The 23,026-nt window shown below is 33.6% G+C and overlaps 1 protein-coding gene across 2 annotated transcripts in view; it reads right to left on the reverse strand.

Annotated features, from left to right (window-relative positions):
- Positions 1-23,026, reverse strand: part of LOC129805899 (uncharacterized) — a 304,927-nt gene that overhangs the window by 77,180 nt on the left and 204,721 nt on the right. For both annotated transcript variants that reach the window (XM_055854137.1, XM_055854138.1), the window contains exon 3: positions 15,481-15,689. In XM_055854137.1, coding sequence (XP_055710112.1) covers positions 15,481-15,689 — 209 coding nt within the window. The remainder of the gene's footprint in view (positions 1-15,480; positions 15,690-23,026) is intronic.

A 23,026-nucleotide genomic window follows, 5' to 3' on the forward strand; every position in this document is an offset into this window, starting at 1 on the left:
AAATTTGCTTTTCATTTAGGATTTTGAGACCTTCAGGAAGTGGGTTAAGCCAAGTCTCTAGTCTGAAGACCGCTTTACAGAGTGGTCTCCGAAGAATCCAATTTGATATTTATCACCGTTTGACTTCTCAATTCGATGATTGATGAATGAATGGGTGAGCACGAGCAGTGTGCTGTAATTTTTTAAAATTCGTTTAATTTGCATTCGAAAATATGGTTTCACGGTTGTAAGAGTAAATTTTGAGCGATCAAAGAATCTAACAATTTTATTTATTTTCATCATATCACTTAAAAACAGCTGCACAAGTAATTCAATTCTCAAAAACATTCAGTTTTTCAGAATTTCAGAGTTTCAGGACGCTAAATACCTGAGTGCAAGATATAGAAATAGGTTTTATAAATGAATCACAGATAATTTTTAAGAATTTTTTTTTAAATGATATCACGTTTCTAATTAAATATTTCGATGCTTCATTGAAGGAAATGCGAGGCTGTTCAGGCACACAGAACTTTCGAAAACATAAAACTTTAAAATAATAAATATATTAATTTGGAAATGTGCTGAACATTTTCTAATATATGCAATATTCGAGAGAAACTGAAACTAGTTGGATTAGATTAGTTTGAATATATATAGTGCATAAATATTTCCCAATTTTAACTAAAAACAACTTTAGCTGATAGAAACTGACCACTTTCTCTTTCACGCAAAATTGCTAGGATTTATTTTGGACATTTTACCACTCAGTTTCTTATTTATAATTCAAAGGTGTATACTAATTTTCTCATGATTTTAATATTTACTTTTAACTAGTCTGAATTCTGACTTCTTGTTCTAGTAGCTATGCTGATGCATTATATATAAAGTTCTTTGTGGTTTCTTTGTCTTTACATTTTAAATCGAGCATCTGCAACTTCCAAGTATACTTAGTGCAAAGTGAAGAGTTTGATATGTGTATTTAACACTTTAAATGAATTTTTCATAACTCTATAACATGTTGTTGAAAAACTTGGCAAAGATGGAACGAGAAATATCTTATTCTACAACAAGTATTAACTTTATGTATCGAAGAAAAGTTTCCCGCATACCTATTTTTTTATTCATATAATTTTTGTTGTTTTTTTTTCTCACATACATATTTTACCTTATTTTATTATAAATGTCTTTTATCACACCCCTACCCTCTTAGATATTTCACAAGCCCCAATTGAAGTTATGGGAAGTTTGGAGGATGATGTGCTATTTGGTTGGGGGGATGATGGGGATTTTGGATGGGTGGAAAATTTATTGTTTCGCAGAAACACAGAGAAAAAAAATACCCTAGAATCAATACTTTTTTGGGATACTTTTGGTATTAAAAGGGCTCCAATACCTCGTGGTATTAAATTCTAGGGTATTTTGGGATTAAATTCAAGAAAATATCTGTCATTGATTTAATACCATAAATTCATTAATTTTCAATCGCAATGAGTATTGATTCTATCCTATTTTGGTATTGATTCTATCCCATTCTGGTATTGATTCTATCCCATTTTGGTATTGATTCTATCCCACTGTGGGATTGATTTTTATCCCACTATGGGATTGATTCTATCCCATTTTGGGATTGATTCTATCCCACTCTGGGATTGATTCTATCCCACTCTGGGATTGATTCTATCCCATTTTGGGATTGATTCTATCCCATTCTGGGATTGATTCTATCCCATTTTGGGATTGATTCTATCCCATTTTGGGATTGATCTATTCCACTCTGGGATTGATTCTTCCCATTTTGGGGATTCTATTGTGGGATTGATTCTATCCCATTTTGGGATTGATTCTATCCCATTCTGGGATTGATTCTATCCCATTTCCGGATTGATTCTATCCCACTCTGGGATTGATTCTATCCCAGGGATTGATTCTATTGATTTTGGGATTGATTCTATCCCATTTTTTAGGGTATTGATTTTTTATCCCATTTTGGTATTGATTTATAGAGATTTTAGGGTATTGTCCCAGTATTGATTTTTTCTATCCCATTTTGGTATTGATTCTATTTTTATTCCAGTCTAGGATTGATTTTCCTATTTTTCAAAGTCCATTGAAGAATCCCATATTTTTGATTTTCGCATCGGCCATATTTTTTTGAGATTCGATCTCACAACTTTGCAGCAAATCTTCACTTGAGAGTCGACGCCTTAGCCAGTTGCGCCACGGGGCTCCTTGAATGCACAATGAGTTTCTAATTTCATCCCATTGTGGGATTAATTTCATATTTCAGTATTGAGTTTAGGGTACAGTATTGATTCTATCCCACTCTGGGATGATTCTATCCCATTTTGGGATTTCTAATTTCTATCCCATTTTGGGATTGATTTCTATCCCATTTCAGGGATTGATTCTATCCCACTCCAGAATTGATTCTATCCCACTCTGGGATTGATTCTATCCCATTTTGGGATTGATTCTATCCCACTCTGGGATTGATTCTATCCCACTCTGAGATTGATTCTATCCCATCGGGAATAAGAATGTCTTAATAATATAAAACTGATACCATAATCGTAGAATCTATACCTCAGTGGGATAAAATCAATAACCTATTGTCATTTTGGAATCGGTTTGGGTAGAAGGATGGTAATGACATGTCTTGTACGAGTGTTCTGTATTTAAAGCGAAATATGAAGGTGTGCTGTCTTGTGCCTGGTTATTTGTGCAAAAGGGCTGCAGTGGATACAGTGTACACACACGTGTTGTGTAACCTCAAAGAGGATGCTAATTTTTAGCATAAAAGAGGATTTTGTCCACTGCATCTCTACGAATCCGTCAAGGCAATTAATGTGATAAAAAAGTTCCTAAAATTTTAACATTTGGAGAGTAAAGATGACATTTCTCACTCCTCAAATTTCAACAATATTTCCAAAAACATAACGGAATTCATGTGAAATTTACTTTTCTTAAATTAAGATAAAAAACTTTAGAGAATATATCAATTTAATTTATTGTGAAAAACCTTTCTTCACATAACCTCAAATTTTACAGTTTGAACTCAACCGTCGTTCAAATTTGTGTAGTTCAAATTTGATGAACTCGACTGTACCAGTATCTGTGAGACTTTTCACAATAAGACACTGCAAGTGACTAGATTGCCTAATTCTTGGCTATTTGGGGATTAGTGGAAGACATTCTTTTTCTTCCTCTGAGCTCGGTATTTCTTGTATAACACAACAAAGACCCATGTCGAAAGCCGAGCACTGGGCTCTGAAGAAGGCATGGACATGAACACTTCATGCGGTGAAGGGGAGGTTTGGCAGTGGGACACTTAGGAAGGCTAAATTAAATACCGAAATGGGATAGAATGAATCCCAGAGTGGTATAGAATCAATCCCAAAATGGGATAGAATCAATCCCAGAGTGGGATGGAATCAATCCCAGAATGGGATAGAATCTATCCCAGAGTGGGATAGAATCAATCCCAGTGTGGGATAGAATCAATCCCAAAATGGGATAGAATCAATCCCAGAGTGGGATAGAATCAATCCCAAAGTGGGATAGAATCAATCCCAAAATGGGATAGAATCAATCCCAAAATGGGATAGAATCAATCCCAGAGTGGCATAGAATCAATCCCAAAATGGGATAGAATCAATCCCACAATAGAATCAATTCCAGGGATAGAATCAATCCCATAGTGGGATAGAATCAATCCCAAAATGGGATAGAATCAATCCCAGAGTGGGATAGAATCAATCCCAGTGTGGGATAGAATCAATCCCAGAATGGGATAGAATCAATCCCATAGTGGGATAGAATCAATCCCAAAATGGGATAGAATCAATCCCAAAATGGGATAGAATCAATCCCATAGTGGGATAGAATCAATCCCAAAATGGGATAGAATCAATCCCAGAGTGGGATAGAATCAATCCCATAGTGAGATAGAATCAATCCCAAAATGGGATAGAATCAATCCCAGAGTGGGATAGAATCAATCCCAGAGTGGGATAGAATCAATCCCAGAGTGGGATAGAATCAATCCCAGTGTGGGATAGAATCAATCCCAGAGTGGGATAGAATCAATCCCATAGTGAGATAGAATCAATCCCAGAATGGGATAGAATCAATCCCAGAGTGGGATGGAATCAATCCCAGAATGGGATAGAATCTATCCCAGAGTGGGATAGAATCAATCCCAGTGTGGGATAGAATCAATCCCAAAATGGGATAGAATCAATCCCAGAGTGGGATAGAATCAATCCCAAAGTGGGATAGAATCAATCCCAAAATGGGATAGAATCAATCCCAGAGTGGGATAGAATCAATCCCAAAATGGGATAGAATCAATCCCAGAGTGGGATAGAATCAATCCCAGAGTGGGATAGAATCAATACCAAAATGGGATAGAATCAATACCAAAATAGGATAGAATCAATACCAGAATGGGATAGAATTTATACTGTTTCCTAATAAATAATGACTTTCAAAAATCAATGCTGCAATGGGATTAAATTAATCCCACGATTTCTAAAATTCAATCTCAAATTGAGATAGAAACAATACCATTTCCTCCTCAAAAAAATAATTTCATAAATTTAATACCAATATGTCCTTAAAGTAATCCCAATATTTCTTAACTTTGTTCCAGAAACTAAAATCAATCCCAATATGCACCTATTTTCAAGAAAATTTGGGATAATTTTGGTATTGAAATGGTGGGATTAAAATCAATACCATGGGTATTGAATCTGGATACTTGAAAAATTTTCTCTGTGAAAAGGCGTGAATTCATCACAAAAGGGAGAGTCTGAAGGAGGTGGAAAAAAACAGACGATGGTGCTAGAGAAGGATGTCTTGTGTGAAAAATGGCAAAAAGCATTATAAATGAGAGCACGAAGGAGAGAGCATCCCCAGATGAAGAAAGTGGGAATCAAATCAAAAGAGCAAAACACCATCGAAACCACTTTACTCAACAATTTATAGAATGGGATAAAGTGTAAGTAATGCCCGTATCTATGGCGCTATCCTTTTCCATTTTCTCGGATTTTCCACGATTTTGGGAGTAAATGTGTAAAATTGCTGTTTTACCTGAAGCATCCACCCCCTTTTTTGCAAGGTGGATCAAATTAAATTAAGTGTAACAGTCGTGGATTTCTCTATGGCAAAAGATTCAATTAAGAGTTTTTCTTTATATTATTCTCCAACGAAATGTACAATATTTTTCAGCAATTTACAACAAAAGAGAAAATAGAAAAATACGGACATGGTAGTTTACATTTCTGACAAAAAAAGGGGGCAACGGAATATTTTTGACTTAAACTTACGTTGGGTTGTATTGAAATTGTTTCCGGAGAAACTTATTAGTTTTGAAACTTTCTTAATTTAAGGAACATTTTTGGAATCATTTAATTCCAGGATTATACCTATCATTATTCTTTTAAAAGCTTTTCCTAATTCTTGAGTTTACATTTATTAAGTGTCTTTTCATGAGTCAAGTTAACAGTCGTAACAAAAATTAGTATCCTCCAAATCATTTAAAAATTATTCTTAACCTTTCAGTGGTATATGAACTAGCAAATTATGAGTGATTGCAAAATTGTTTCAGCATATTTTTGCAATTTTATGACAATAGAGTAATTCCTGCTTTGCATTTATCGTGTTCTTTAATAATTTCCCTTTTGTTTTATTAAGATAATTAAAAGCGACGATAAATTTCATAATTTCCATGGTAGTTTCATTTTGTATGACAGTTCAACGACTTGTGAAATTAACTGTTAATATACAGCGAAAATAAAGTGAATATTGTTGTAATGCAAAGTTTTGCACAATAGGGATATAATAATAAATAGGGATATAATAAATAGGATATTTGCATTGGAAGATAAACTTCGTCTAAGCAAGAAAATTTAAAGGCTTGGCTTTTATAAAGATTCATGTTATATTCAGAATCTTAGAGACACTTTCCAGTAAGATTCCTGTGAGCTTACCGTCACCGCAAAGACATCTGATCCTAAAGAAAAAGCTTACATCTACCGTTGGATCATCGCTTTAATTGAATTGAATAGGCTCTAATTTGGTAATCTGTCAAAACCAGGGTTGATCATCCAATACTCGTAGCACAGCTGGACTCTCTTTTTGGCTTCCAGTTCTTCTTCCCTTTAAACAGATGACAGCCGAACTTCACTAAAGCGCTTTGCAAGTTATCTTCCCCATTTACCATTTAGCACTCGCGTAGCGTAAGCCTACTTCCATGCCCTGGGTACCACTAGATCTCTATAACCTAACATTAAAGACCTATAAAGGAAGGTGGGTAGTTTTACCTTCTTATAGTCTAGGAGTTGAATTCGAACACACTAGGAGTATGGCCGTAGTCTGAGAAAATATGTTTCTTCTTTAAGTATAGATATAGACAATAACAACCACCTTCATATATTCCTAAGCTCAGGCTCAATTAAGTAAATAGTGCAATTATGAATAGAAAGTAAACCGCCTTAATACAGGCTAAGTGCCGAAATAGGATTAGGCTGATTCTCGAGAATTAGATTAGATTAGTAAAGTCAAAACATGGTAAAGATGTTTAAGAAATCTCCTCTATTTCCTCCTTTTAGAACGTTTCGATGATTGGTTGGCTCCTTTCTCAGGTCTACAATTTGATTTTGGACAATTCTTTTTAAAATATTGTCTTTTCCATTTGTTCTTTCAATTAGAATATACTAGATTAACATGAGGACGGCTCCTTGTGGAGCTGCTGTACCCAGGGCTCTAGTTAGGTCTATTATGCATCCCCAGTTAAATTAGCCCCTATTAATGGCAAGATTGCTCAAGCAAGCCTGTTTTTCAGATAAATTCTATTAAACACTCTCAATCTTGATGTTTTATCTTGATCTTTTTTTGATTTAAGTAAGTAAGTATAAAAGATTTTTTCATTTGCGAGGAAATTCCTACGGCATATAGATAAAAGAAATTTTTGGAAAAGACCTGTAACCGATAATCCTAATCCCTCAGTGTATGATAGTTTGAAAAAAATCTTTACAGCCTAAATATTCTCAAGGATCATCCTTGGTTTATGTGGGATGTGGGCCTTTACTTATATATCTTAACTTTTGCATATTCTTACACTGAGAAAAAAATGGGGTTGCGATTATCTTTTTTTCCTCATAATTTTAATAGTTTTTAGGTGTAAAAATATATCAACATTTTTTAATGTTAATTTTACACCTTTTTAAGGGTAAAATTAATATGAAAAAGGGTTAATTTAACCCCCAATACACCTGTAAAGGGTAATATTTACACCGATTTCGGATCAATAATGCAGGGTAAAATTAACATTTCCGGAATGTTATTTTAACTTTTTCGGATTTCTCTCAGTGTATCAATCAAGATTTTTTGGAAAATTTTGACTAAGGATTGGATATTAAGGGTAAAAGATGCATTGGATTAAAAAAAGTCAATAAGATTGTTTATTTAAGGTTTTGAGGTCTTCGAGAGGTGAGCTCAACTTCCATGGAAGTCTTTAGACTGCAGTCTGAAGATTGCCCTAGGAACAATCTTCCGGAAAAATCTATTCTATCAAAACTTACCCTGAAATATTTTAGAACCTAATGAGCCTAATGAATTTCTTTATTATCTTATAAATAACATGATTAAAATAAGACAGTTGATTTGAAAAGAGTGTAATCGTTACCATTACTAATCTCTGATATCTATAAACCGGATATGAATTGGTTCTCATTTACATCTCACCAATCTGTAAGTTAATTCAGGCTTATCAGTAGCTTTTGTATATTCATGTAACTAACAACTACTAACATGTTTAAATGCCGCAAAATATTTCACTGTGGTCGCTTGAGTTTTAGTGAGCTTTTCACTTTCATTCTTGCAATGATTTTGTTTGCTGATAACTTTATTCACGTGTATGCCATATGCGAAAATTTCTGCAAGAGCTTTAAATTCTATGGGAATAATTGTTAGAATACCCGATCTGCATCATGTCACCGAATACAGTCTCATTACTCAGAACGTTTTTCATGCATATCGTCACTACTGTGCAATTCACATGGGGATGCTTCCCTACAACCATTTAATATTATTTCCAGCTTATGCTTTCATATTGATTGCAGAAGTATTCCATGTTTAGTGAAAAGAATTTTATATTTACCACCCGCATACTACACTGGACAGGACACTGCAGCATGAGAACTGAAACATTTAATTTGCATATCGGAATGGAAATAAAAATTGTTCGAAGCAAAACTGTTTTTTTAATGTGTACATTTTTTGTGGTAAAATACATATTAAACTTAAATTCGTTCAATTATAGAAAGCTGAATCAATTTGTTAACTGTTTGAATATGTAGAAAATCAATAATTTTGGGAATTTATACTAATTTTTTGAAGTTGCAAACTCGTTTTCAAAGGGTTGTTGAAAGAAGAAATTTTTGAATGTTACGATTATTTGATATGCTTTGAAATTATTTGATCTGCATTGCATTTAGTGACCTGAAATATAATATTTTACCACCTATTCAGTATGTGTCAAAAGTTGATTCGTGAAGTAGTACTGTTCACGAGAAAAAGCTAATGCAAGCGAACACATATCATTTTGCAAATAGAAGAGAAGTGGTACGATATTTCATATAAATTGAGACATGGAGAATAGTTCTATATCATTTAAATAATACATTTGTTCATGTTATATCTGTATATATATTCTATATGGTATCCAAAAGACATTGAAACATTTGAATTTGGTTAAAATTTTGCATAAATCATTTAAATAGTGAACACAATAGTTGGGATTGTTATATAAGAGAAATAAATTGAAAATGCAATTTAGAAGTTTCAATAACTAAACAAGTACATCACAACGTCGGTCAAGAATAGTTTGTACATGCACGATACTAAAATAAATGGAATTGTGTAATGAATTGATGATTTACATTCCTGTTTAGATCATTTTGGTCTCCTGATACTTCAGTGATTTATGTTAATACAAAACTTTGAACTAAAAAAAAACATTGGAATAAATCAGTTTGACATAATTCTGACTCGATATAGCCGTGGTCGCTTTGAACGACTATGGATCCTTTCCCTCCATTCGACCCCTTACTCTCTATTGAGTCATATTTTGATAAAATTTTGGAAGAAGTTTTGAGTTTTTTGGGTAGCACACTGTTTGTCCGTCTGTTTACCTGTATGGCCGTTATCACGCTTAGAGTCCAAACGGTTATGCCGGCTTCAGATTGGAGGTTTAGCCCAGTTCCCGGAGATCTCAAAAATTTAAATAACGAGCAATTTTATTGATTTTTGAAAATCTAATGAATCATTTGCCCTTATAATCCAATCCTAAACAACAATTTTCTAAAAAATCGTGCCTGATCGGGAATTAGAGGAGTTAAGCCAGATAGCTAAGTCTTAGGTCTGAAGCCCGTATTACGAAGGTAAAATCTTCGGAGGACCTCGCAAAAGTCGACACTGGGATCATTAACATGTCCCACATTTTCCTCTCACCCTTCCCTCCAAAATAATGTTTTTTGGGGTGGTTCGAAAACATATGGTGCGTTTTTTTCATTTTTGAATATGCTTTAGATATAATCCAGGCAGATATTTTGTCCTTATACGAAAATATCGCTGAATCATTCCTAATAACGGGTTTTTAAGGTCAAAGTTTAAAAATGGCTCTATATACGTATTTCTCAACCGAATAGGGCTACTTGCCTAGGATAATTTGGGAAATATTTTGAGTGATATATAAATCGGTTCAAATCTGTTATGAACCGGTAACGTAAAGGTTATGAACCGATAACTAACTTTTGTCCAAAAATTAATTGTTAAAACTAGTTTGGGGGTTTTTTGCGTGATTTATGAATCGGTCCAAAGCGATTGAGAACTGGAAAACGAGAAATGATGCAAAAGTTTTGAGGTGTAACATCTAAGTCTCTAGTTCGTGCACTTCGCAATGCCTGCCTGAGCCGTTTAGCCATCCCATTTTAAGAATAATTTTAATATATTAAGAATAATTTGAGAAAAAAATAAATGGGGAAAGTATTCTCCCTTCAAACGTTCATGCCTTCGAATAATGTGAATTTACTTTCATTATTTCTAAGAGACTTAAACATTTCTATTAAATATTAGTTAGCTTATTATCAATTGTTGATAATTCCGTGATAATTTAGTGTAAATCTCTTACGAAAAACAAAAAAATCACATTATTCGAAGGCATGAACGTTCGAAGGGAGAACACTTTACCCTATTGGTGAAGTAAAAAGTTCTGAGCTTTTAGTTAGAGCTTTATTTTGAAGGTGACAATTACGTGGTTAGAATTATCTCAATTAAATTAAATGTACCATTCTGTTTGATAACTCTCGTTCATTTTGATGACAATTTCGTATTTACAATATTGAATACAATTAGTGGTAATATAGTAGTCAATTAAAACACTAACTTGTTCTCGGAATTTGGTTATTGGTATTGCAACAACATCATAACTTTGTGCAACTATCTCTAACCGGTGGTTGTATCTTGTAGCCAAAGTTCTGAGGAATCATTGTGGGAAATTTAAGATGTAATGTGTACGATTCTATTTGGCCGTTTTTAATTATATATTATTTTCAAATAAAAGGTCTTAAAGGGATTACGTGAATCACGCAGACTAAAAAAACAGGATATTTTCTTTACATCTTTTGTCAACATAGTAAGGAAAAAAATTAAATTCGAGCCTTACGGCGTTATCACACTTGCACATTAAAATTTTAATGTGATTCACATTAATTGTCGCTTGTTAGCGTCCAAATATGTTATTCGTGTCTTTGAGTCACTTAATATTTGGGGTTTTTCTATTTATTGATAAAGAAGTGGACTTGGCCTGCAAAAATAAGTTTAAATTTACCCAAAGCATAAATATTTTTCACATTAAAAAATTTAAGAGAAAATCGCATTAATTTTTCGCATTAATGCTATAAATCAATTTATTTCAAATTTTGCGGGCCAAGTCTACCTCTTTATCAACAAATAGATCAAATTTTGAATATGTATAAAATGATTCAAACACACAAATTACACATTTGGACTCTCACCAGCGACAATTAATGTCAATCACATTAAAATTTTAATGTGCAAGTGTGATAACACAGTTAGGCATATAAAAAATCAACATTAGAACTGTATTTCAAAATTCAGCCTTTGGGATCTGATTTTTGGAAACGGTTTTTGGAAGAAACTTACCTTACGGTGGACAAGATTTGTAAGTGTATATTCATCTGATGACAAAAAACTAAATATTTCCTGATAGATAAAGAGTTAAGCTCGTATTTGAATGGTAGATTATTTTTACCTTAATAGCAACTTATTTTACAAGACGAAACATGATGTAAAATACGATGAAAGTGGTTATTTTTTGAATAAAAATTTCCCAAAAAAAACCAAATTTAATTTTACAAAACGATGTACCGTTTAAGTAGAAGGTTAACTCATCTGCTTACAGGAAATATTTGGTTTTATGATTTTAGATGAATATACTCTGAAAAATCTTATCATTGTAAAGTAAGTAAGTAAAGAAGGTATCCGAAAATCGGGGCCCAACAGCTGAAGTTTTAAGTTTTTTTTAATGTAAATTTCAGAAAATATAGATTAATTTATGTTTTTATATGGTTATTAACAGGGGCATGACGTTTCCTATGCGTCCCATATGTTACTAGCATGACGAAAATACTTTTGAGTTTATTAGCTGTTTACTGTCATTGTAGAATGAATTAGCAAAAAATACTAATACAAAATAAAAGCTAATTTAATAACGAAGGGGTAACCGAAAACCCTAAATTGGCAACCTGCGTAGTTTTGAAGATATCTTGTGAAATGTGTACGAAAACAGGAAAAAAATTACACTAAAACCGGTCGCATTTTTCAGAGCTAATGTCACCCCCTGGTTTTGAACTTGAATAAAAATAAAAATTTATTATATTCAAAATAAATTAGAGAAAATATGCCATTTTCCAGTCTTTTTGACCCACGTAACCCCTTAAGAAACATACAAGTTATGCTGCATAAGCATCTAACTTTGAAAGTAACGGCAATCATAGCATGTGACTAAATGGTGCAGCTTTATGTTATGACTGTCATAGCTGTCATATCAGTTGATTATATGTCATTGCTGGGATTAGCAAGTTTGCTAACTGCATTTCTTTTTTAATTTTAATATGTTGCAAACAACTATGAAGCAATATATCGTTCTCAACAAGATCCACATATAAATGTGACAATATGTCAATATGTTCTTACTTCTTTTCCATGTTGGTAGGTTTATCTGTTTAAAGGACATGAATAGGTTTCTTAACGAGAACATCACCATTACACATTTACAGGAGGAGTATCGTGTTTGATTTTAAATTGCAAATTTTTACCCATCGACGTCTATATCTATATTGTCTGGCATCCCAAAATGAAGAACCTGTACCTCGAGCATCGACACGCAATATGATGTCGATGTTCAATGTTAGAATCGCAAGGACCGCAAGAGGGGAACATTAAGGGAGAGGAGATACTACAAAAGTAAACAGCCGGGTTTTTGGTGTATAAAGTAATAAAAGAGCAGGAAAACGTGCATAGAAAATCTGCCTTTTGGTCCTATCCTCAACCTACGAAGACTTCTTTTTCTCCTTTGAGGAAAAACCTCGGAGAAAACATGCGAGACGCAAGAATACCGTAAAAGTATTTTTTAATGCATACCGCCTGTTAAAGGCGCAAAATATGAAGGAGTAATCTGCCTTGAGTGGCTATTATGAAGATTTGCGACTGTCATTTCCGCTGTGCGTGGCAGCCTTTTGGCAAACACTGCTTCACATTCTGTTATTTTTTTTTTCGGCGGGAAAAATCTACCACAAGGGTGCGTCAATGAGGAAAATTTTCGGGAAGAAAGCACTTCAAGTATGAGAAGCAACAGAGCCTGGAATGTGGAAAGTAGTGGCTCGAGTCGATGCTCAATGCACAATGAATTCCTGGGGATGAAAAGGACAAAAAAGGCAGCACTTTCCTAGCTTTTTTGGGGAGGAAGGGATGGGGGGAAATGGAAAGTGTGGACAAAATGATGACAGTGATGGCATAAGTGGGATGATATGCTGGGATGAATGGAAATGAACAAATATGCGGCCACTTAATTTCAACTTAGCTATCACAATGCAGTGGGCAGGCCATATAGGGACTAAAAATTCACATGAGGTATCTATAAGGGGTAACTCATTGCAGAATTTCAGGTTTTGTGAAAATTTTTGAAATTTTCTATCTCTAAATGCTGTAGGTTTCATTGGTTTCGTATAATCTCCTGTCGGTTTCTTGAAGTTCTCTGTCTACATGAAACCTTTTCAAGATTTCTTAGTATCTCGAATGTCTCTGGTTTGTTTGGTGTCATGAAACCTTCTAGGTAGGCCATAAGCATCATCATTTTCTACCGTTTATCCCCATTGGGGCTACGGGCCCAGGACATTCACGTTAACAACCTATGCCTGTTCAGGAAAACATTCGAAGTCGATCCAAAGGCGCACCCAGACGAGATCCTAAATTTCAGCCACCTTGTCCTAGGTCTTCCCCGAGATCGACGCCTCCTCACAATGGCGTGCATAGCTTTTCTGAGTAATCTTTCTCTATTCATGCACTGGACATCCTATACTATCAAGATTGTGATCTCTCAACACGAAAAAGCAGCTCCTCGACTCCTAATTCCTCATAAACAGCTATGTTTCTTATTTGATCTCGACGAGTGATTCCCTTAATCGCTCGGAGGTAGCTTAGACTGGCTTAAGACCTAAGGTTTAGCTCAGTTCCCAATGATCTCGAAATTCAAAAGAGCAATAATTTATTTTGCTTTTCAAAATTTAATGGATCACTTCCCCATATTGTCCAATCTTAAGTGACAGTTTTCAAAAAGTCTTGATTGATAAGAAATTAGAAAAGTTAAGTCATATGCCTAAGCTTTATGCCCTAGACTTACGACTTAAGTCGAGAAACGACTTAGTGGAAAATTATGGAAATGTAGTTTGACCATTATTTCTAATATAATTACGCTAAGCCGTCTCTCGGCTAATCCTTAAGTCTGTCAAGGCCCTTAGGTCTGAAGTCCGCATTACCTTGGCAGCTTGAACACGCGATCTTGTATTTTCGGTCATTACTCAAATCTCATGACCATGGTGGGAATAGGAATGAACTTAGCTTCAGAAACCAATAATTTCGCAGAACAACTCTAAGCTTGGTCTTCTTCACAACGCTTCTGCCAAGTTCTTTCATTACTGCAGAAGTTTGGCCGATCCACGATGACAGATCTACCTTCGTCCTACCATCTCAGTCGTGAATAACATTGAAATACTTGAACCCTTTAAGGTAGATATCTTGGAATATTACTAAGGTATTTAGCTAAAGATCCTTAAAAATTCTTTGTAATCCCAGCTTCTGTGGTCCAAGGTGAAATCTGGCCTTAATAAATTCTTTATACGGGCTTCAGACCTGAGGCTTAGCCATATAGCTTAGTTCCTTTAATTCCTTATCCGGCAAGATATTTGAGGAAATTGTTTGCTTAGAATTGGATATTAAGGATATTATCTATTAGCTTTTGAAAAATCATCAAAATAGTTTGTTATTAAGATTTTTGACACCTTCAGGAACTGGGCTAAACCTCCAGTCTGAATCTAATATTAGATCGCGGAAGTAATACTTTTTTAATAAACTTAAATTTGTCTAAATTATTTTATTTTCTCAGTTATCACGAAATATTTTGAAGATTTCTCAGGTTTTTATGATAATAAGATTTTTTATCGAATTTCACAAGTTTTTTGATCATTGTTTGGGTTTATCAGAAAACTAAGTTTCGCGAAATATTTTTTTCTCCAAAATTGCAATAATTTTTTTTCTGCATGAGTCACCCCTTGGTGATATTCTATACTTTGTGGGGGTAAGGACCACAGAAATAGTCACTGGACCCAATGGGAATTTTGCTAGTGGAATACAAATTGGATTTCATCTCATCGTCGAAAATCGTTCTATTCTGTTTAGGAATATGGAACCAAAAACTCAAGAGAGTGAACACAATGGTCCACACAATTGCCTTGTTCTTTCACCTACAGATATTCAACATAGTTTTGCCTTTTAAAAGACCACTTGAAAATTGAGTTTTTGGAATGAGGTAGTTTCATATGGGGAAGGCGCATGGTAATGTGAAAACCAACCATATATACAATACTTTAGTTCAATACATAACATTCCGTTCCATTTTAACAATGTCTGGTATGCTTTCCATTCTTTAGCAGAAAACTAGGAAATCATGTTCAGAAAAAAAAATTTATTGATAAAAATGCATTTTACGAAAGGAGAATTTTCAGTGAATATTGATGGGACGATTTGTTAGCTATTAATGATGGATAAGAGAACTCTTGAGTACAATGGTCTTTAAAGTACCTTCAAGTTATACTTTAATACTTACGTCACTGATAGTGGAATAATGGACTATATACTTACATCTATTGAGATTCCGGGCAGTGTAAAGACGTGGGCTGGAGGCATATTCCTCGGAACATATCGATAGAATTCATTTCCATCTTTATACCACTTCACTGAATACAGGGCCTCCCCATCCAGATCATAATGACATTCAAGTCGAGCAAAACTATCTCTAACTATGTGATTGGGTATTCGGACTTCTGTCAAGCGAAGACTGTCGTTTGAGTCTGAAATAGAAAAATAAAAAGAATTTTGTTATAATTTAATGAAACATTTCGAAAGATATGTTAAGAGAATTTTTTTATTATTGTTTTAAAAGGGTATTATAAAACACTTTCGAGGGCATACCCTAAAAGATATTTGGATGAATTCCGATGTACCTGGAATAGCTCTTATGAAGACACCGTTCTTTCATAATTATGATATGTTGTTTTTTTATCAAAATGTTAAATATTAGTGATAATATAATAATTATATTAGTTGATACCATAAACTTTAAAATATCTTAGAATCGAAATATATTTGGTTAATAAATTACAGAAGTTTAGTTTTTTTTTGCAAACAAAAACTTCAAAATCAAAATGTTTACTAAAGTATTTAATTTTCATCAAGACAATATTTTGTTTTGGTGACTAAATAAATTAGAATTTATCAAAAAAAAAAACATTTTAATCTTTACTTAAATTTCCGAGATAGATAATATTAAGGTTTCCCTTTGTCAAATTAAACAGTTACTAAAGTATTGATCAATATATTGTAATTTAAAGTTACTTTTGCTAACCCATAATCCGATAAAGTTTTTACGAGTGAACTAGGAGTAGTTACAAAGAATGATAAGTTAGAAAACTCCAGGAACATGAGGAGCAAACACGTTGACACTATTGAAGTCGTAGGGGAAAGCGCGCTACCTTCGGACGATTTATGTTCCGCACAAATCTTTTTTTTCAATATGTTATAATGTTATAAATGAATTTGGCCCATTATAATATTATATTTAAATAACTAGTCCAATGCCTCAAATTTTCAGAAAAGAGCTATGGGTGAAATCCACAAGTAACATTGAAAAAAATTGAATTGTCCGAAGCTTGAGTCGTCCGAAGGTAGCGCGCTTTCCCCTACTGTATTCTACATAATCAAAAATAATTTTCGCTTTACTTAGTTGATCAATTTGTTTGATTTACGAATCTTTTAAAATGACAAATTCTTCGGGTTTTGGGCTATAAACGATTTAGTGTTATTAACTCATTTGCTAACAGGAAATATTAGTTTTTTTGTCGTCAGATGAAGATAATCTAAGAAATCTCGTCCAAAAGTTTTTTTTTTCAAAAGAAATGTCTTCAACAATCAGGTCGTAAAGATTGAATCTTTAAAATCTTAAAAGGAATATTTCAGAAAATATGGTTCAAATGTTGTAGTTTTATATGCCTAGATCGAATTAAATATTTTTCTTTTGAAAGGTATGTCAAGGAAGTATTACGTTTTTTTTTTTAGTTTGCGTGGTATTCCCTGCCAAACAGGTGTTCTTTTGACTCTTTGAAAAAAAGAAAACTATTAAAATAGATCAATTTTTCGTAAGATATATCGTACAGCGTCATTATTGGTTTTAGCAAGTACTTATGAAGAGCAGAATGAATTTTATAATAATTTTCAATGTATATTTATAGAAATTACATCAATTGTTTTTTTTTAATAAGTATCTATTTCTATTTGATTTTATCAGCTTGTAAAAATTATGCCAGATGTGCGACAAAATCAAAAATTGATTGAGTAATCAATAAAATATACTGTGTCTAGACTTTATAAAGATTCATGGAATATATTTGTTTCATTTTACTCTTTCTTTTGTTATTCAAAATTGATGTTTTTTATGAGCTTACTTACAATAACATGTTGTAAGATTGGGATGTTTATTTTCTTATTATTATTATATAGACTTTTCGCTATCAACGATTTAATAAATTTTAAATAGCTTCAATTTAATATATTGTAAATTCGTTTTTAAAATATAATATTATTACGCCAACGAAGAGCCGTGATTTAGTTATCTGAGATTATTTATTAATTTAATTTCCATATTAATTAGTTAACTGTTTAAGAACGAATGGGACACCGATGTCCCAAAAATAAAAACTAATTTTTCGGACTATTTAGAGAACAAAATAACTTTCTATAGTCAAAAAAAAGTTTTTCTTTTTGCGATACCGGTGTTCATCTCGTTCTTAAAGGGTTAAAGAATCGTTACACTTTATAAAGAGCTTCTTTAATAATAATTTTAGTTCATATCCTTTTAAAATTTTATGATATCAACCTAAGTTGAAATGGAAGACAAATGGTTTCTGACTTTTATCAAATATTTTAATATTATATTGGACTTACGCCCAGCGCACAATAACTTCTGTTTGTAAATATGTTTTCAATATTTTCAATGAGAGTGAGTGAGATGACTAGATCTAGATTTCATTCACTCTCACTGAAATGTCAGAAACATGCTTACAAAACAAAAGTTAATGTGCGCTGAGCATTATTCGCCGCTGTCCTAAAATTTTAGAAAGTACTAAAAATATTCTAGGTTTTACAAAAAATCAAATAAATGCATAATACTATAAGATAAATATAAGATTTCACATAAAATTTTGTATAAATCTTATAATAGGCGTGATTTCTTTTTCGTGAGAAGGGTCAGAGATATTTGAAATTTTAATTTCAGTCAGTTATAAAACTTCTTATATATCTTTTTCACTCCTAGGCCTAAAAAATTAAGGAAAAGAAAAAAGTGGCTATGAGATTGTGAATGAAGCGTGACCTATTAATAGAAATTGCGATTTACTCAAAAAGAGTTCAATCTTTTGTTTATTCTAAAGAATATATATTATATTTTACTATTATTATTAAAAATAAATTATTATGCCAAAGCTCAGTTAACCCAGTTAAGCTTTTATAAAAGCAATTCTCTTCCTCTTTCTCATAAAGTTTGTTGTACGTTATATTTTGATTGCGAATTTAAGGATAATCGGTTAACCCAAAAATGTCCAAGATGTTTGCTTAGAACTTAGAGAATTCAGTAAGAGATTCTTATCAAAAATTTTAAGTCGTCACTTAAGGGTTAAGTGCTTCTCGACTAATGCGTCTTTTCATTGTCTATTGATTTTTATGTTTTGGTAAAAGCTTTTAAGTGAAAGCACTTTTTATAATGAAATATCTTAACAGCTGGAGATAAAAGAGAAAAACTAAAGAGGAAAGGATTGTGGGAATGGTGAAATAAAAGTAAGAACAGACACTCTCTGGGGTAAATATTGAGATTACCACCAGAGTACTCCTATATATAATATATGTATATATATATAGTGCATTTGGGTTTTAGGGGTAAACAATAACAAAGTGTTCACTTCACTATGTATAATACCAACTCAGCTTCAGTCAAAAGCACAGTAAAGATGATGATGATGAAGAGGGAAATAAAAGAAATTGCGTGTGTTGATGCCTCAAGAGCTACATAAACATCCCAGGCACCACCCACCAGTAAAGCAATAAAATAAAATGCAATGAAATCAAAATCGGATAAAATAGAAATGCACAAGAGAGAGAGAAGGAGAAACCGTGAAACTTGCCCATGTCCCATAGTAAAATAATACAGGAGAGCTTTAGATGACGACACTGGAAAAACATAGGGATCGGTGATGCGGGGAGATTAAAGTGCTTCAGGGGATGTTTTATTCAAACACCATGACGATACAATGTGCATTATGTCGCGAATTGAAGACAGCGATTCCGCTGAGGAGCATAATCGTTTCTCTCTGGCAAATTTCAGCTTATTCGCCATAAGATTTAAGCTTTTCCATTTCAACAAACTTACTATAAAATACCATTTGCTCTCCTTCTACGAGGACAATGTGACTTTTCTCAGAGAATGAAAGGATACTGATTACACCGCTACTTCAGCAACATCAACTATTAATTCACCATTGTGTGCAAAAGAATGATATTCATTAGTGGTGACATTTACTTGATTCACTTCAGGTTTATGCAGATTGTTATCATTGCAGATAAATGTCAGGAGTTTACATTAAGCGTGGTTTTATAATGAAAATTCTTATATTGGGATTGTGTACCGGCCTCTACTACCTCTTGTAAAGAGGAATAAATATATTAGATTTCTATCTAAGTATCAGTTCGCTGTGTGAAATTTAAGCTATATTTGAAATCAATTTGTGAATTGTGTTTAAGTACTTTCATATAAAAAGGGGTGGCAAAGCGTCCGAGGCTTTGTGAGCTGCTCGAACTCCCGAGAAGGAGCTTTGCCTTATACTTCTTTTCGCAATTTTTTTTAGTGCATTTAAAATTATTGTCCAATTTTATTTGTCTATAAATCACTTCAAAACCATTTTGAAGTTGAAAATTGTTCAAGAGGAGGGTTTCAAAAAATCATTAACCTTTTACTTCTCTCAACGATGAACTGGCGCAATTGACTTTAGAGGGATGTCTCTAAGATTAAACACTTTTTTGGTTTTGCCCAGAGCTTTCGATCCTGATGGGGATCCTTTTCAGTGGTCAACTAATTTGTGTTTCCAGAGTCTTTTAAGGGATTGTGTGGTTCATGGGGTTCCAAATCATCACCAGCAGGATGTCAGTGTGGGGCGATTTTCCTTCTGGAGAACTTTTCGCAACTATTTTTGAACTTTTTGGTGGTTTTCTCTGAGAAAAACTAACTTTTGTTGCGGTTGGTCTTTGTCTTTGTCTCTGACAGAGACTCTCTCTCTCTGAGGAATAATTCAAGATGGCGAATTTTCCGGTGATAGGTGTCCAAGGGCTTAGTCCCCGGCGAGTGGCCTTCAAAGTTGAAGCCAATTTCTTACTTTCACATACAAATGTGTATGGGAATGTTTCTGCGTAAGGGCAGAATCACATTGACAGTAAAATGCTGACCGTCACCGTCAAAGCCCTCACCGTATTTCATTGATTTACGCATTTTCATTGCAGTTCTTTAGCAAATTTTCCATTACGATATTACCTTGTCTCATACTCGGTGGCACTAAGTGAAAATAGTATAAGAAAATTGAACAAATAAAGCGATAATGCGATAAACGGTAAGCAAAAAAAAAACTGTAGGATTTTTTGCTACAGTTTTTCGTACAGTTTTTTTTGCTAACCGTTTATCGCATTTTCGTTTTATTTCTTCAATTTTCTTATATTATTTTCACCTATTGCCACCGAGTATGAGATAATGTAACACGTTAATTGAGAATTTGCGTAAAAATAATTACAATGAAAATACGTAAATCAACGAAATACGGTGAGGGCTTTGACGGTGACGGTGAGCATTTTACTGTCAATGTGATTTTGCCCTAACGGTCACGTTACACGATATGTGTCACAATTGGGGTGAGCCTTGTATACAAAACTCTGAGCCTTGTAAAGAGGGATAAATATACTATATATCTGTCTAAATGCGGTTTTGTTCTGAGAAGTGTAAGCTGAGTTTCTGTTCAATTTGTGAGTTGGCTTCAAACAGCTCCATATAAAAAAACACTTCGCTGGGGACTAGCTAAGAACGAAATGTCCATCTGGACTATCTCCAAAACGTATCCAAAAATGAACGAAATCGCCAGGACCAATTCTTTGCAAAGTAAAAAAAAACATGTTTTTGGTGGGGTTAAAAGAGGTGCGGGGGATAATTTGGGTAGGTTAGTTCGATAGAGAATGTTGACTTATGGGGGGTTACCAAAGACCGGAAGTCAATATCTCTTACCGTTTGGCATCCAGGATGGAGAGAAGTTGAGAAAAACACGATTGTGATTATTACTCTTTCGCGGAGATCGAGCATGGCGTAAATGAAAGGTCTCGCAAAGCGTTACAACTTTCTGGGGCATTTAAAGTTCGTAGGATGAACGATAGGGGTGCTGCAGTTGAAAAACCAATTTGAATATCACATAACCTCAATTATCTCGACTGTCACTGAACCGATTTTAATGATTACTTCGATATAATTGTAGACGATATTTGTGTTATACATTTTGACCATACATCATTTTCCGCTCAGATTGCGTTTTCTCTGCGATTTTGCCGATTTAGTGTAAAAATTGATTTTTTACAATAATGGCGCAGAGAAAGTACACAGTACACAGGTACTTACATGATCGCTTTTATTCTACTATTTTATTTAAAGTGAGGTTAAAATGAAAGATTTCACAAAATTCAACAATTCTCTGACATAATCGAAGTTCGTCATACGGACGCTAGGGTCGCTAGAGTCAAAAAATTAGTTCAAAAACAAATAACCTTATTTATCTAGGCCAGAGGCGTGCAAGAACTGTTGAAACCGAATAAACGTCAAATGAAACATGTACGTCAATGGTCAAAACGCTACTATAATAAACTTATTTTGACGTTAATTCGGTTTCAACGGTTTTTGCACACCTCTGATCTAGGCTCCAGAGCAACCAGTAAAAATTATAGAGCAGCAAATTATTCAGCAAAAATTATAGAGCACATTCTGGTCTACATTTTACCCATATATCACTTTTCTGTCAGTCTATTCAAATCCTTGATATTTTCGTTTAAATACAAAATTTGTATAATTTCACGAATTTGATTCAAGATAACTGAATGGCGTCCCCCAACTTCAACTCTAAATCGAATTTGAAAGCATTCCGAGTTATTTTTGTGAAAAGCTAAACATAATTTCTCCAGAATTCCCAGAGATAATAGAATTTGATTTCTTGGGAGATATCAACCCTTTGAGTGCAATTCTTATTTTCGTTTTCCAGAAAGTAATACTCGCACGAAAATTGTTGGAATTTTTTTTATCGAGTATTGATGAAAATTCCTCCCAAATAACTCATCACGGAGAGCAGTTCGTATTGTTTTCGCAAAGTGAAAAAAGTTAACTCGTGGGAATTTAACTCACCTTCCATTGATTGAGGATCCTTATTACAAATTTTGTACAGGCTAAGAAATGGAATATTAATAAATTTGGAAATGATTAGAAATTTTAATTGACTGTATTTCCCAGAAAATTTTTAGAATATATCACAATCAATATGAAACCGCCATTTAATAATAACGGAATTTTCCTTTTCTTTTCCTAAATTTATAATGATTAACTTTCCAATCGCATTTTGATTTTTCTTTGAAGAGTTTTTTTTTTCAAGTGAGTCTCTTCCGCAGCTAAAATATTCACTTTTCCTCCCTTATTCACCATTATATATTTTGGAGAACGCCATTATTTCAACAATGTCTCCCAGTCACAATGGATTATTGTGGCTCGATGTAAGACATGTTCGGTGTGAGTGCAGAAGACAATCCGATTTAACGAGATTCACTGTTAAATTGCTGATTAGACGAATTCGTGAAATGTTTTCTGGGTTATCCGGAGTTGCCAATATTGCAGAATCAATAGCTATATGTAAGCAGAAAATTGAAACATTCTGTTTTTCTTCATGGTAACATTCTATCGTGGTTTCTTTTTCTGACAGTATACACGTCTCAACCATTTTTTTGCTGGTAGATTTATTTGCTCCCGTTGTTATTGATTTATTTAATGGAGATGGCGCATTATTCTAGATAT

The sequence above is a fragment of the Phlebotomus papatasi genome, chromosome 3 (assembly GCF_024763615.1).
Source record: "Phlebotomus papatasi isolate M1 chromosome 3, Ppap_2.1, whole genome shotgun sequence".
Classification (NCBI taxonomy): Eukaryota; Metazoa; Arthropoda; class Insecta; order Diptera; family Psychodidae; genus Phlebotomus; species Phlebotomus papatasi.